Source organism: Sorex araneus, chromosome 10 (genome assembly GCF_027595985.1).
Source record: "Sorex araneus isolate mSorAra2 chromosome 10, mSorAra2.pri, whole genome shotgun sequence".
NCBI classification, from domain to species: domain Eukaryota; kingdom Metazoa; phylum Chordata; class Mammalia; order Eulipotyphla; family Soricidae; genus Sorex; species Sorex araneus.
Window position 1 is genome coordinate 59,313,347 of NC_073311.1, and position 13,970 is coordinate 59,327,316.

The 13,970-nt window shown below is 49.9% G+C and overlaps 1 protein-coding gene across 12 annotated transcripts in view; it reads left to right on the forward strand.

Annotated features, from left to right (window-relative positions):
* Positions 1–13,970, forward strand: part of PLEKHA5 (pleckstrin homology domain containing A5) — a 205,309-nt gene that overhangs the window by 170,570 nt on the left and 20,769 nt on the right. For 11 of the 12 annotated variants that reach the window (XR_008626951.1, XR_008626952.1, XM_055118299.1 and 8 more), the window contains 5 exons: positions 314–376; positions 3,377–3,457; positions 3,592–3,741; positions 11,294–11,395; positions 13,532–13,643. Coding sequence is in view for 9 of the 12 variants with exons in the window: in XM_055118299.1 (XP_054974274.1) it covers positions 314–376; positions 3,377–3,457; positions 3,592–3,741; positions 11,294–11,395; positions 13,532–13,643 (508 nt within the window). In the remaining 3 variants the exon portion in view is untranslated. Of the gene's footprint in view, positions 1–313; positions 377–3,376; positions 3,458–3,591; positions 3,742–11,293; positions 11,396–13,531; positions 13,644–13,970 lie in introns of those variants that run through there. The other variant, XR_008626953.1, reaches the window with a different exon arrangement.

The window sequence follows — 13,970 nt, forward strand, 5'->3', positions numbered from 1 at the left end:
TTTTTCATTGAAACAATGTGTGTCTTACAAATGAAACATGTAAGGGTGCTGTATAATTTTATTGGACCAGCTTAATATTTTGTTTCACAAGCCTAAGTTAGCTTGGTTTTTAATGTATCTTGCATAATGTATCCCTGTTAAATATTTTTCTGCTTTGTTCTGTGTTTGAATGAAACACCTAACAGTATTATAGTCATTAAAAAAAAAATCCATGTTTGTCGTCGTTGTGTAAATCTGAACTATCAGTTATAGGCTACATACATGTCTGTTAATGTTCTTTTAAAGTTGCTCTGTGACATTTTTTTCTTTATAGCTGTCGCAAGATGAATGTAGAGGCACACTGTACAAATACAGACCCGAGGAAATCGATATTGATGTAAGTATTAATACGGGGTGAGTTTTCAGCTGTCTGTGTCTGCCCTGCCCAAGTATTCTCATGAGCTTAATAGAAACTTCTTTTGTACTTAGGATCAATTATGTCTTATCGCTCCCAATCTATTCTCTCTCTTCCCCCATAACCAGCAGATTTAAGAGTCACTTAGGGGCCAGGGATTTGGCTGGACAGAAAATGAGGCCCAGGGTTTAATCCTTGACCCTACACATTTAAAAAGTCACTTAAAGGGAAAAAAAATTACGGTGGAGCAGAGACAAAGTAAAATTGTCTTTATTTTCTAGAGAAAATTATTGTCCTTCAGACTAATTTCCATTAACGTGTCCTTTTAATGTCCTTTTAAAAGCTAAATTGAGGGACAGTACAGCAGGGAGGGTGTTTGCCTTGCATGCAGTCGACCCAGGCTCAATCCCCAGCATCCTGTATGACCCCTGAGCACTGCCAGGAGTGATCCCTGAGTGCAGAGCTGGGAGTAAGCCCTGGGCACTGCTAGATGTGGCCCAAAAACAAAGAATTAAATTCCCCTTTCGTCATATTTTTTATAGTGAATTTGCTATGCATTCTTCCTTATTTTTATATGTCATTTTTTTAACATCCCTTGGTTTTATTCTACTGAGTTGTTCATCTTCATTTCAACAGATTTCATTTGGTGCTGTGCAAGTTTTGTTTTCCACAAGTTAGGCAATTCCTTTAATAGATACATAGCAAAGAAAGCAAAATCTCACATTTCTTGCTTGTCACTTGCAGTAAAGTTTGGGACTTATATTTGTCAGAGTTTTTATTTTCAGCCTTTTAGTTTATACTAGTAGTATTCTAGGGTTATGTTTTGAGTACCCTTTTGTGTTTTCAAAATGAAAAATAGAGGATTGAGTAGGAGATGGGTAGAGGAATTTGGGATCTTTTTAATTTTTTTTTCTTTTTGGGTCACACCCGGCAATGCTCAGGAGTTACTCCTGGCTCTGCACTCAGGAATTACTCCTGGCAGAGCTCGGGGGACCCTATGGGGTGCTGGGAATCGAACCCAGATCGGTTGTGTGCAAGGCAAATGCCCTACCCGCTGTGCTATCGCTCCAGCCCCAGGTTTGGGATTTTTTGGTTTTGTTTGTTGTTTTGATCTCAGGTTGGTGGCTGGTTGTGGCTGTGGGGTGTAGGATGGGTCCTATGTCCTTAGCTGTGAAACTCTGCCCCCAAAATTTACAGCATCATACACCAATAATGAATCAGTTCGGAAGGAAAAGGAAGAATGCAAGGCGGTACCAGGAATTGAAAACTTTCTCACTCTTGAAAGTGATTTTTATTCATTAGCCATATTTAAATTTGTATTATTGCAGTGGGAAGTAATCTTCTGTTTATGTTTTCTGAGAACATAAACACCTTTTTTGTTTTCTTTAAGACTTTTTTTGGGGTCACACCAGCCCTGGCAGACACGCGCTTTTCTTCTAACTCTTAAGCCTGTGCGTGTGTCTGTGTGGGGAGATTCCGCCGGGTGCCTTTGCCCTTGCTGGCACTGCCCTGCCGGCTTCACCGACGCAGGTGCTTAGGACCAGGGGGTGCCAGGGGGGCCCCAGCTTCCTGGGTCCAGGTGTGCACACCAGCCTGTGGACGTGCCCCCCGCCCCAGAGCAGCATATTAAAAAGAACCCCAAACCCCGTCAGTGTAATAAGGGCTACTTGTGGCTTTTCACCTATCCTGGAGATTATAGGGGCAAAAATCTGAAAAAAAAATTTTACAATTTTTTTTGGGGGGAGGGGGCGTCAGTCACACCCAGCAGTATACTCCTGGGTCAGGAGCTCAGGGATCCCTCCTGGGAAGGCTCCAGGGACCGTATGGACCATGTGAGGTGCTGGGAATCGAACCCGAGCCGGATGTGTGCAAGGCAAAAGCTCACCCACTGCACTGTCACTCCAGCATGTGACACTGATTGCTTCCTAGGAACATGTCTGATGATCAGGGCTGCAGCGGGAGGGCAATTGCCTCACACGCAGCCAACTTTGGGTGAGTGTCCAGTACCCCCTAGGGTCCCCCGAGCCCTGCTAGGAGTAAGCTCTGTGCACCACCAAGTATGGCCCAAAAAAAAATTCATATATATATATATATTTAGTGCTCTTACTCCAGCCACAGCAGGTAGGGCGTTTGCCTTGCACACAGCCAACTCAGATTCGGTTCCTCCATCTCTCAGAGAGCCTGGCAAGCTACCGAGAGTATCCCTCCCACATAGCAGAGCCTGGCAAGCTCCTCGTAGCTTATTCGATATGCCAAAAACAGTAACAAGTCTCACAATGGAGACGTTACTGGTGCCCGCTCGAGCAAATCAATGAACAACAGGACAACAGTGCTACAATTTTTTTTTAAGAATGTAGGTTAAATAGTATGCTTAAAATGCACTTGACTCCATCTGTGGTGTGGTCTTATTTTTTTGAAGGCATGTTATCTTTACAAACTACATATAAAAGTTTGGTTTTCCTGCTAGAAATAAAGATTGAAAATAAGAGAAAGGGGGGCCGGAGCAATAGCACAGCGGGTAGGGCATTTGCCTTGCACGCGGCCGACCTGGGTTCAATCCCCGGCATCCCATATGGTCCTCTAAGCACTGCCAGGAGTAATTCCTGAGTGCAAAGCCAGGAGTAACCCCTGAGCATCGCTGGGTGTGACCCAAAAAGCAAAAAAGAAGAGAAAGGTTGGCCTCACGCGGTGTTGCGTTCCCGTGGGACTTGCTGTTCTGTTTTGCGCGGGGGCCGCGCCCATCCTTTCTGGGAGCCATGCCTTCTCTGTGCTGGAGGGGCACCCCTGCCCCCCACGGCCCTTTGGGGTCACAGCAGGGCTGGGGGACACACTCGAGAGTCCCCTGTGCTTCGTGGGAGCCCAGCCCGTCGAGCTGTCTCCCCCAGCCCGTGCTTCCTGTGTCCAGTGCGCTTTCTCCTCTGACCCGGCCCCTCGCAGACGTTGAAAGTGGCTCACCACGGCTGTCTCCCCGTCTCTCCCCAGGCCAAGCTGAGCCGGCTGTGCGAGCAGGACAAAGTGGTGCGTGCCCTAGAGGAGAAGCTTCAGCAGCTCCACAAGGAGAAAGTAGGACAATCCTGTTTGTTATCCGCAACTGACTTGATACGATTATTACCGAGACGCTGATGACTAAAGTGTGAAATCATTAATTCAGTGATGCAGAACATTCACTGTAATTTTTTTCCCCCCCACTGCCATAGTACACGCTTGAGCAAGCCTTGCTCTCAGCCAGCCAGGAGATCGAAATGAACGCAGATAACCCGGCGGCCGTCCAGACGGTGGTCCTACAGCGTGACGACTTGCAAAACGGACTGCTCAGCACGTGTCGAGAACTTTCTCGGGCCACGGCAGTAAGTGGTTTGGGCTTGTTTGTTTTGTTTTGTTTTGTGGCAGCCAGTTAGTGTTCCTGACACTTTATTTATTCTAAATGTTCTTTAAAATGGTATATTTTATTTGTGTTTCTGTTTAGTTGGACTGATCTGGAATTGCTCTTTTTTACGGCAGAATAAATAATAGCGAAATAAAGAGTGCTCCAGGGCCAGAGGGATAGCACAGCGGGTAGGGCGTTTGCTGTGCACGTGGCCAACTCGGGTTCAATCCCCGGCATCCTATATGGCCCCCCGAGCACCACCAGGAGTAATTCCTGAGTGCAGAGCCAGGAGTAACCCCTGAGCATTGCTGGGTGTGACCAAAAGGCCAAAAGGAAAATTTTTTTTTTTATTTCTCTAATCAGTAAGCTTTTTCTTTCTGATTATTTCATAAGAAGCTAAGCATTCTTAGTTATTATAATGTATAACTGAAAAAAATCTTGAGTATGTTTAAATTGGTTGCATTGAGAAAATATGTGGATTTTGGGGGCAAGAAAAGTTACAGGAAATGAGTATTGAAGGCATGGAGCTATTTGAATAAAAGGCACCAGGGAGTGTTCTTCAGGCCGCATCGGTATGTCTCCTTCCCAGCTGCTGTGTCTGTCGTCTAGTTTAAGCGATGGGCTGGGGTAAGAAAGCGCAGTAGCCTGAAGCCCTTAGCCGTGCCACCACGGAGTCAGCGAATCCGACCGTCTTACTTAGAATGCGTCCACTGAGTGCTGTGGGTACCAGCACCCACCCTGACGCCCAGACGTGGGCACAGCCCCGCATGGCCAGACCCGATGCCCAGCCAGAGTGATAGAACAGCGGGGAGGCGCTTGCCTGGCCCGAGGCCCACCGGGGCTCTAACCCCCATGCCCCCTGAACACAGAGCCGGGAGTCAGTCCCGAGGAGCACCGCCAGGGGTGGCTCAAAACCAGAGAATTAAAAAAAAAGGGGGGAGGGGGGCGGCTGGAGCAATAGCACAGTGGGTAGGGCGTTTGCCTTGCACACGGCCGACCCGGGTTCAAATCTCAGCATCCCATATGGTCCCCTGAGCACCGCCAGGAGTAATTCCTGAGCACAGAGCCAGGAGTAACCCCTGTACATTGCCAGGTGTGACCCAAAAAACAAAACAAAACAAAACAACCAGAGAATAAGGAAACCAGCAAACAAACAGCTGTCCGAGCGGGCAGCCAGCGCATCCTGACCGCTCGTGCCATGGACATGCAGGCGCTCGAGGCCCACAAGCCATCCCCGTGGTCTCTATGGTAACCGTGAGTGGCCTTTGAGCCCAAGCCCCCGAGGGTGCGCTGACCACGAAACCGTCTGGCCACACCCATCAGTTTGGTGTTGGCGCTGGTGGTCAGGGCAGGGGGCTCTCCTGATGGGGACCCTGCGGCGCCAGGGTTGGATCGGGGTCTGCTTCGTGCCGAGAGCCCTTCCCTGCTCTGAGCTCTTCTTCCCCAGCCGAACAGACACTTATTTTTAAAGGACTCAAATGTGGTGTGTTTAAAGATTGAAAACTTAAGTTTTTCCTGACATTTCGCGTTCCATTTTTGAAATCTTGGTATTTCCATAATCTCCCATGAATTTCTTAAGCATACCATGATGTGTGCAGATTTTTTTAAAAAACCCGAATATCCTTACGGCCAAGGAGAACTGAAAGGGCCGGAGCGCGCTGGGCCTGCACGAGTCAGACTCAGTCCCGACGCCGAGTGGTCCCGGGACAGCCCCCCACGGTGCGGAGGGTAGGGGAGCCCCAGGACACCGCCAGGAGTGACCCAACCCCTGACACCAGAGGGAAAAATGAGTATCTTGTTGGGCTGGAGCGGGGAGGGCGTTTGCCTTGCACACGGCCGACCCGGGTTCCATCCCCGGCATCCCAGTGATCCCCCGAGCACCGCCAGGAGTAATTCTGAGCACAGCGTCAGGAGAACCCCTGAGCATTGCCTAGTGCCACCCAGAAAGCCAGGGGGAGGAACGGGGGGTCACAGTTCTTTGTTGCTGTTTGGTCCGTTTGGGGGCGACTCAGGCTGTCTCAGGGGTCACTCCTGGTGGTGCTCAGAGGACCAGGTGGGCTGCAGGGGGTCACGCACCAGTGGGCCAAGCACTGACCTGCCGTGCTGCCTCTTCAGCCCACACGCCCCCCCTTCGTTGGTTTCCGTCACTTCAGCCCCCCGCACTGTGAATGGACGCCTAAAACGGGGTGAAGGCTCAAACTCTTGCCCAGCGTGACTGCACCAGGACGTGCAGATTGGACCTTATCATCGTAGCCCTGGAAAATGAAATCTACGTGTATCTGGGGGAGGGCTGGGGGAGAGCTCCCAAAACAGTGCTCAGGAGGTTCCTCCCAGCTCGAGTCTAGGGTTCAGTGCCAGGGCCTGAGGTGCTGGCCGATGACCTGGCCCCTCTCCCGGGCTGCTCAGCCCGAGGGCCCCTGCATGCAGGGCTGTCTCCCCCTCCGGGGTGGGTCTTCCTCATACACTAAGAAACCGGATCACCTGGACTATGGACAGGAAGGCGGTCTTTGAGCTCATCCAGAAGGAATGGGCTTTGGGGCTGGAGCGATAGCACAGCAGCCTTGCATGTGGCAGACCGGGTTCGATTCCCAGCATCCCTGAGCACTGCCAGGAGTGATTCCTGAGTGCAGAGCCAGGAGTAACCCCTGTGCATTGCCGGGTGTGACCCAAAAAGCAAAAAAAAAAAAAAAAAGGATCGGGCTTTGCCGGGGGGAGGGACAGTGAGGACAGGACAGGAGCCCTGGCTGGGCTGCATCTGTGGGCCAAGGAAGCCCAAGCCAGAGCGCCCACAGCCACCGCTGAGTCCAGCTTTCGCGCAAACGGTTTCCCGGCTTTGGGGTCGGCTGGAGGACGGAGCTGACAGCACACTTTCTCCCCCCTCGACTGAAGAGAGTTCATAGTTTAAAAAAATCATCTGTTGTTGAGATTTTACTACATTCCAAGAACAATCACGTCAGCCTGGGTAGGAAATATTTTTTAGTATTTCAGTAGAAAATAGTTGCACATTTCAGGGGTCAGAGGCATGGTACAGCTGGCCTCGCGTGCGGCCGTCTGGGTTCATGCCCCCCCCCCCAGCTGGCCAGGAGCAATCCCCGAGTGCAGAGCCAGCAGGAAGCCCTGAGCCCCGCTGAGTGTGACCCGGAATTCCACACACACACACACCGAAAATAAAAAGGAAAAGAAAAGAGAGAAAAGAACTCTGCTTGAGCATCTTATGTTCTGGCTTCCGTCATCACTTTCCTCGTTGCTTTTTCCTGGCCGTCAGCGTCATCTCAGAGCCTCTCAGATTCCCTCCGTGTGGATCTAAGATGACAAACTATGTTCTCTGTGTCTTTCTGTAAAAATGATTCATATTTTTAGCTTAAGACTATGAGTGTTCGAATGTGTTATATTTAGCATACGGTTGGCACTTGGTAGAAGTCAGCTAAACTCAAATTTGAATTACGCTCATCAGGACAGTAGGTTTTTTTTTCTCTTTGGGTCACACCCAGTGATGCTCAGGGGTTAAGTCCTGGCTCTGCACTCAGGAATCACCTGGCAGTGCTCAGGGAACCATATGAGATGCCGGGGGTCAAACCCAGGTCGGTCACATGCAAGGCAAACACCCTCCCCGCTGTGCTACCATTCTGGCCCTGCCAGTAGAATTGTTAAGGGTTCCTGTGACTCTTGGAAGGACCAGGGCCCGCTTCAGACCCGGTGCTGTGCTCGGCAAGCCTGACCGGCAGGAGAGAAAACCACCGCCTCTGAGATTTCGGTGGCCACTGGGGTCCCTACATCCGAGCACCAGGCAGACACGGGACATGGTGCTCCCTCGTAGTGTGGGGGAGTTGGGAGGGTGGAGTTTTCTAGGATTCCGTGTTTTGTTTCATTTTTTCCATTTTTGAGCCACACCCAAGGTCACCCCTGGTGGGCTCAGGGGCCCCTATGGGTCGCTGGGGATCAAATCCGGGTCAGTGGTGTGCCAGGCAAACGTCTTACCCACTGTACGATAGCTCCAGCCCCAGGCCCTAGTTCGTTCTTTTTGTTTTCATTTGGGGGCCACACCCGGCTATGCTCAGGGGGTCAGTCCTGGCTCTGCATCAGGAATTACTCCCGGCAGTGCTCCCAGGGGGTTGAACCCAGGTTGGCCACATGCAAGGCAAGGATCCTGCCTGCTCTACTATTGCTCCGGCCCCCGCTGTTTCACTCTGAGCATTTCATCTCCCCTGTTGGGCTCTGCCCGGCGCATGAGCGCTGGAAGGAGTGGCACGAGCTTCCTCATTGCCTCCAGTTCTCATCTCCTAAGCCCGAAGAATGAGGAGGCGGCGTTACAAAGATTCAGATACTTGGTGAAGTTGTTGGTGTCTTACCATCTTAGTTTGCAAACTCATCAGAAAGAAAGAGCCTGAGATGAACTGGGTTCAGATACTGGCGGGAATGGCGGGGGGTGGGAGGGTGGGGGGTGCTTAGTCTTTGCTTCAAAACAACCCCGTGGATGCTGTGAGCAAAGCGGGTGACAGGGCCAGGAACGTCCACGGCCGCGTGACATGTCATGCTGCTCTCAACAAGCAACACAAAATAAGTGATCTAGCATCTGCCTCGGGGCAGGCTCCAGTGGTGGTGGGAAAATTCTGAATAATGGTGGTAGGACTGGTGTTGAAATATTAAACATAACTAATTATTGTGAACAACTTTATGAAAATAAATAATAAGACAGAAATATATTATCTTTAAAAAAAAAAGGTGAGTAACAGAATAAATGATGGGTGGGGACAGAGCAGTAATAGTACAGCGGGTAGGGCATTTGCCTTGCAGCAGCCGCCCCTGATTTAATCCCCAGCTTCCCCTAGGGCTCCCCTGAACACCACCAGGAGTAATTCTGGGCACAGAGCCAGGAGTAACCCCCTGAGCACTGCTGGGTGTGACCCCAAAAAACAAATTTTAAAAAAAGAAGAAACGATGGTGATGTGTTGCCTGACCCTAGACGTCCTTGGATAAAACCGAGCAGATGGGGCCCGCGTGATAGCAGGGCGGGTGGGGTATTTGCCTTACACACCGTCAACCCTGATGCAAAGTGTGATCCTTGGCACCACGTGTGGCCCCGGTGCCCCGCCGGGAGTGATCCAAGACCAGGGAGCCGGGAGTCACTCGGAGCACAGTGGGTGCCCCTCACACCGGAAAAAGAAAAAGAAACAGAGAGCAGATAATTCCCCGCCTGTAGGTTCTCAGTCCGTGGCATCTTGGCACTGCAAAATGTCTCCGGTGTCCCTCCAGCCTGGAGAAGGCGCCTCGAGCTCACTGGCGTCCCTGAAAGAGGGGGTGGGAGGCGGGGCGGGGGCTGCTGCACACTCACTCTAGCAAGAGTATTGCAGTCTGTGATCTGAGAGGGCAGGTGGTCTTCTTTCCAGGAGGGGAGAGTTTGGGTGGTGTTCTCCATCATCAGACCGATGAGTAGGGCCCATTTACTTGTTTATTAGCTGAATGAGGTTTGTTCCGGGACTATAAATTTATTCTGAGTCAAGTCAGACCCGGCTGTTGAGGACGAAAGCAACCTGCTTTGTGTTTTCCTTCATGGAGAAATTTGAGTCGGGGTGGAAAAGCAAACAGTGCTAAGTGCTGAAAAGAAAAGGAGTTCAACATCATCGTTTTTTTCCACAAAAAAATTGAGTGATTCTTTTTTTTTTTTTCTTTTTGGGTCACACCCGGCGATGCACAGGGGTTACTCCTGGCTCTGCACTCAGGAATTTATCCCTGGCAGTGCTCAGGGGACGATATGGGATGCTGGGAATCGAACCCGGGTCGGCCGCGTGCAAGGCAAACGCCCTACCCACTGTGCTATCGCTCCAGCCCCTTGAGTGAGCTTCTAAAAACTAGAGAGATGATGATTGCAGTGATTCAAAACCTAAATGCCCATTTTCTTTTCCATTAAAAAAATTTTTTGATCACTGTATTACTCTCATCCCATTGCTCATCGATTTGCTCTAGCGGGCACCAGTAACGTCTCCATTGTGAGACTAGTTGTTACTGTTTTTAGCATATCTAATATGCCACGGGGAGCTTGCCAGGCTCTGCCGTGCAGGCAAGATACTCTCGATAGCTTGCCAGGCTCTCCGAGAGGGGCCGAGGAATCGAACCTGGGGCCGACCGAGTGCAAGGCAAACGCCCTACCCGCTGTGCTAAAAATCAATTTGATCTTCAAAGGTGACACGGAACTAAGCAATCTAGTAAAAACAGAGATCAACAAATGGGACTACATTAAACTAAAAAGCTTCTGCACCGCAAGAGATACAGTGACCAGAACACAAAGACTATCCACAGAATGGGAAAGGATATTTACACAATACCCATCAGATAAGGGGTTGATATCAATGGTATATAAAGCACTGGTTGAACTCTACAAGAAGAAAACATCCAACCCCATCAAAAAATGGGGCAAAGAAATGAACAGAAACTTTACCAAGGAAGAAATACGAATGGCCAAAAGGCACATGAAAAAGTGCTCTACATCACTAATCATCAGAGAGATGCAGATCAAAACAACCATGAGATACCACCTCACACCACAGAGATTAGCACACATCCAAAAGAACAAAAGCAACCGCTGTTGGAGAGGATGTGGGGAGAAAGGGACCCTTCTTCACTGCTGGTGGGAATGCCGACTGGTTCAGCCCTTCTGGAAAACAATTTGGACGATTCTCAAAAAATTAGATATTGAATTCCCATTTGACCCAGCAATACCACTGCTGGGAATATATCCCAGAGAGGCAAAAAAGTACAATCGAAACAACATCTGCACATGTATTTTCATTGCAGCACTGTTTACAATAGCCAGAATCTGGAAAAAACCCGAATGCCCCAAAACGGATGACTGGTTGAGGAAACTTTGGTACATCTATACAATGGAATACTATGCAGCTGTTAGAAAAAAGGAAGTCAAGAATTTTGTAGTTAAGTGGATGGGCATGAAAAGTTTCATGCTGAGTGAAATGAGTCAGAAAGAGAGAGACAGACATAGAAAGATTGCACTCATCTATGGTATATAGAATATCAGAGTGGGAGACTAATACCCAAGAACTGTAGAAATAAGTACCAGGAGGTTGACCCCATGGCTTCGAGGCTGGCCTCACGTTCCGGGGAAAGGGCAACTCAGAGAAGCGATCACCAACTACATTGTAGTCGAAGGCCATGTGGGGGAAGGGAGTTGCGGGCTGAATGAGGGCTAGAGACTGAGCACAGCGACCACTCAACACCTTTATTGCAAACCACAACAGCTAATTAGAGAGAGAGAACAGAAGGGAATGCCTTGCCACAGTGGCAGGGTGGGGTGGGGGGGAGATGAGATTGGGGAGGGTGGGAGGGACGCTGGGTTTACGGGTGGTGGAGAATGGGCACTGGTGAAGGAATGGGTTCCCGAACTTTGTATGAGGGAAGTATAAGCACAAAAGTGTATAAATCTGTAACTGTACCCTCACGGTGATTCTCTAATTAAAAATAAATAAATTATTAAAAAAAAATCAATTTGAAAAAAAGTGACACAAGCTCTTTGACTGCAGGAGCTGGAGCGCGCGTGGCGAGAGTATGATAAGTTGGAGTACGACGTGACCGTGACCCGGAACCAGATGCAGGAGCAGCTCGACCGTCTCGGTGAAGTCCAGGTGCAGAGGCGCGGGCGCCCCGAACCCCTACCTAGCGTGCCAGCCCCCACGGGCCCCGGGCTTGCCGTGGGCGAAGGTTGTCAGCTTGGGCGCCCGGGGTCTTGTCTGGGCTCCTCCCGGCTCACTTGGTATGCAGGTTTGAATTACAGGGATTAGGGCTTTATCAAATAATGGACATTTTATCTCTACTTTAAAGTTGATTCTAATCCGTGCTATATTAAATTAGTGCCTTTTTTTTTTTTAATCCAACTCTCCCTTCGCCCGTTATCTTAACGGACGCAGTAGATAGGAAGCAGCAGCCCCTCTGAGTGGCATAACGAAGCCAGTTCACGGAAACACGCCTGTCTCGGGCCCACGCCGGGGGTTCCTTATGTGCAAAATAGTTCTCATGCCTGTCTTCGAGCACTGCGTGGAGAAACCCGAGTACCCCAGATGCAGTGCTGCAGGGGGTCACAGGTGCCGCTGCGTGCGTGGCCCCGCGGGAGTGTGCCTGCCTGGAGCTGGAAACCTCCAGGACTCCATGGCCAGGCAAGCAGAGCAGACGGAAGGGCCTCGGAGGGCCTTGGAGCGTCCAGCTGGCGTCTCTCTGTGCCACCGGCCGCGCAGTGGCTGGGCGTGTGATGACTGGGAGGCGGCCAGGGGTTATTCATTGATGGGGACAGAGCGATGGCACAGCGGGTCGGGCATTTACCTTGCAGCCAACATGTGTTTGGTCCCTGGCATCCCCCATGGTCCCCTAGCACCCCCGGAAGCATTTCCTGAGTGCAGAGTCAGGACTAACCCCTGAGCATTGCCGAGTGTGACCCAAAAAGCAAGAGAGAGAGAGAGAGGAGAGAAAGGAGAGAGAGCGTGTGTATTTCATTTACTTGTTTTCATTTAGCCTCACAAATTCTGGGGGCCTGAGAGATGGTCCAACTGCCAAGGTCCTTGCCTTGCATGTAGGTGACCCAGATTTGGTCCGCAGCACCGTATAGGGTCCTCCAGACCCTCTACGAGTGATTTCTGAGCACAGAGCTAGGAGTCAGCCCTGAGCACAAGCAGGTGTGGCCCAGTACTTTTTTTTTTTTTTTTTGCTTTTTGGGTCACACCCAGCGATGCTCAGGGGTTACTCCTGGCTTTGCACTCAGGAATTACTCCTGGCAGTGCTTGGGGGACCATATGGGATGCCGGGGATCAAACCCAGGTCGGCCGCGTGCAAGGCAAACGCGCTCCCCGCTGTGCTATTGCTCCGGCCCCAGGTGTAGCCCAATAAACTAAAATATTTAAAGAAAAACACAGTTCTATATTTTTTTAGACATAACTTTTGCTGATGAGATAAATACAATCAAGGATAAAAGGATAAATATCTAAGCTAGAACCCAGGACTCAATAAACTTTGTGTGAGAAGCCAGATATTAACTATGTAATATGCCACATAATGAGCACATTTGGGATTTTTGTTGCTGTTTTCAGTTAACCCCTAAAAATGTTTTTAAAAACAAAAAGACAAAAACCCATTCTTAGATTATACACTGTTCAATTAAAGACATGCCGCTGACCCAGGTTTGATCCCTGAGCACAGAAACAGGAGTAACCCCCGAGCATCGCCGGGCGTGGAGAGGTTAAGGAATGCTGCTGTATGAGTGTCTGGTTTTCGTTTGTTTGGGTGTTTGGGCCAGACCCAGCGGTGCTCGGGTGCTACTCTTGGTTCTGTGCTCAGCGATCTTTCCTGGTGGTGCTTAGGGGACCACATGTGGTGACCAGGATTCAGACTGGCAAACCCCTTCCTTCCTGTCCTCACTCAGGCCCCTGTTCGCCCTCACAGCACGTGTTCCGGCCCTTTGAGCCACCTCCCGGGCCCAGACGAGCCCGTTTAGATTAGTAATCCTTCCCCAGACCGTAAGTGAAGCAGGAAGCAGCTTGCTGAGGGGAGAGGAGACGGCACATGAGTCTGGGGAAAAAAATCTCACTCACCCTTACTGCTCTCGGCTCCATCTCTCACCGTGTCCCCTGAAACTGCAAGATGGGGAGCAGCAGAGGCCCTAACGGTCTTCTCAGAACGTCCCCTACCCTGATCCTCCTCTCCTAGCATCTAGCCCACCGCAGGGGTGTCGATTCCGTACTAACATGTGCGGGGTGTCCACTTTCCACTGGCAGACCGAGTCGGCAGGGATTCAGCGCGCACAGATCCAGAAGGAACTGTGGAGGATCGAAGATGTTGTGGAAGGCCTGAGTAAGCATAAACAGCAGCGCGGGATCGCGGAAATAGGTGAATGGGCTTTGCTTACTCTCGGCGATGGACTCAGGAGAGCACCCCCGTGAAGTGACATGGAACCGGGGGTTTTGTTGCTATTGTTGTTTTCATAGGTTTTTTTTTTGTGTGTGTGTGTGTGTGTTGACAAATTGGCACTCATTATTATTATTATTATTATTATTATCATTATCATTATCATAATTATTATTATTATTGAGAGAGAGCTTGTTTGGAGATTCTAGCCTACTTCTCCTTGGCACTCATTATTATTATTATTATTATTATTATTATTATTATTATTATCATCATCATCATCATCATCATCATTATTATTATTGAGAG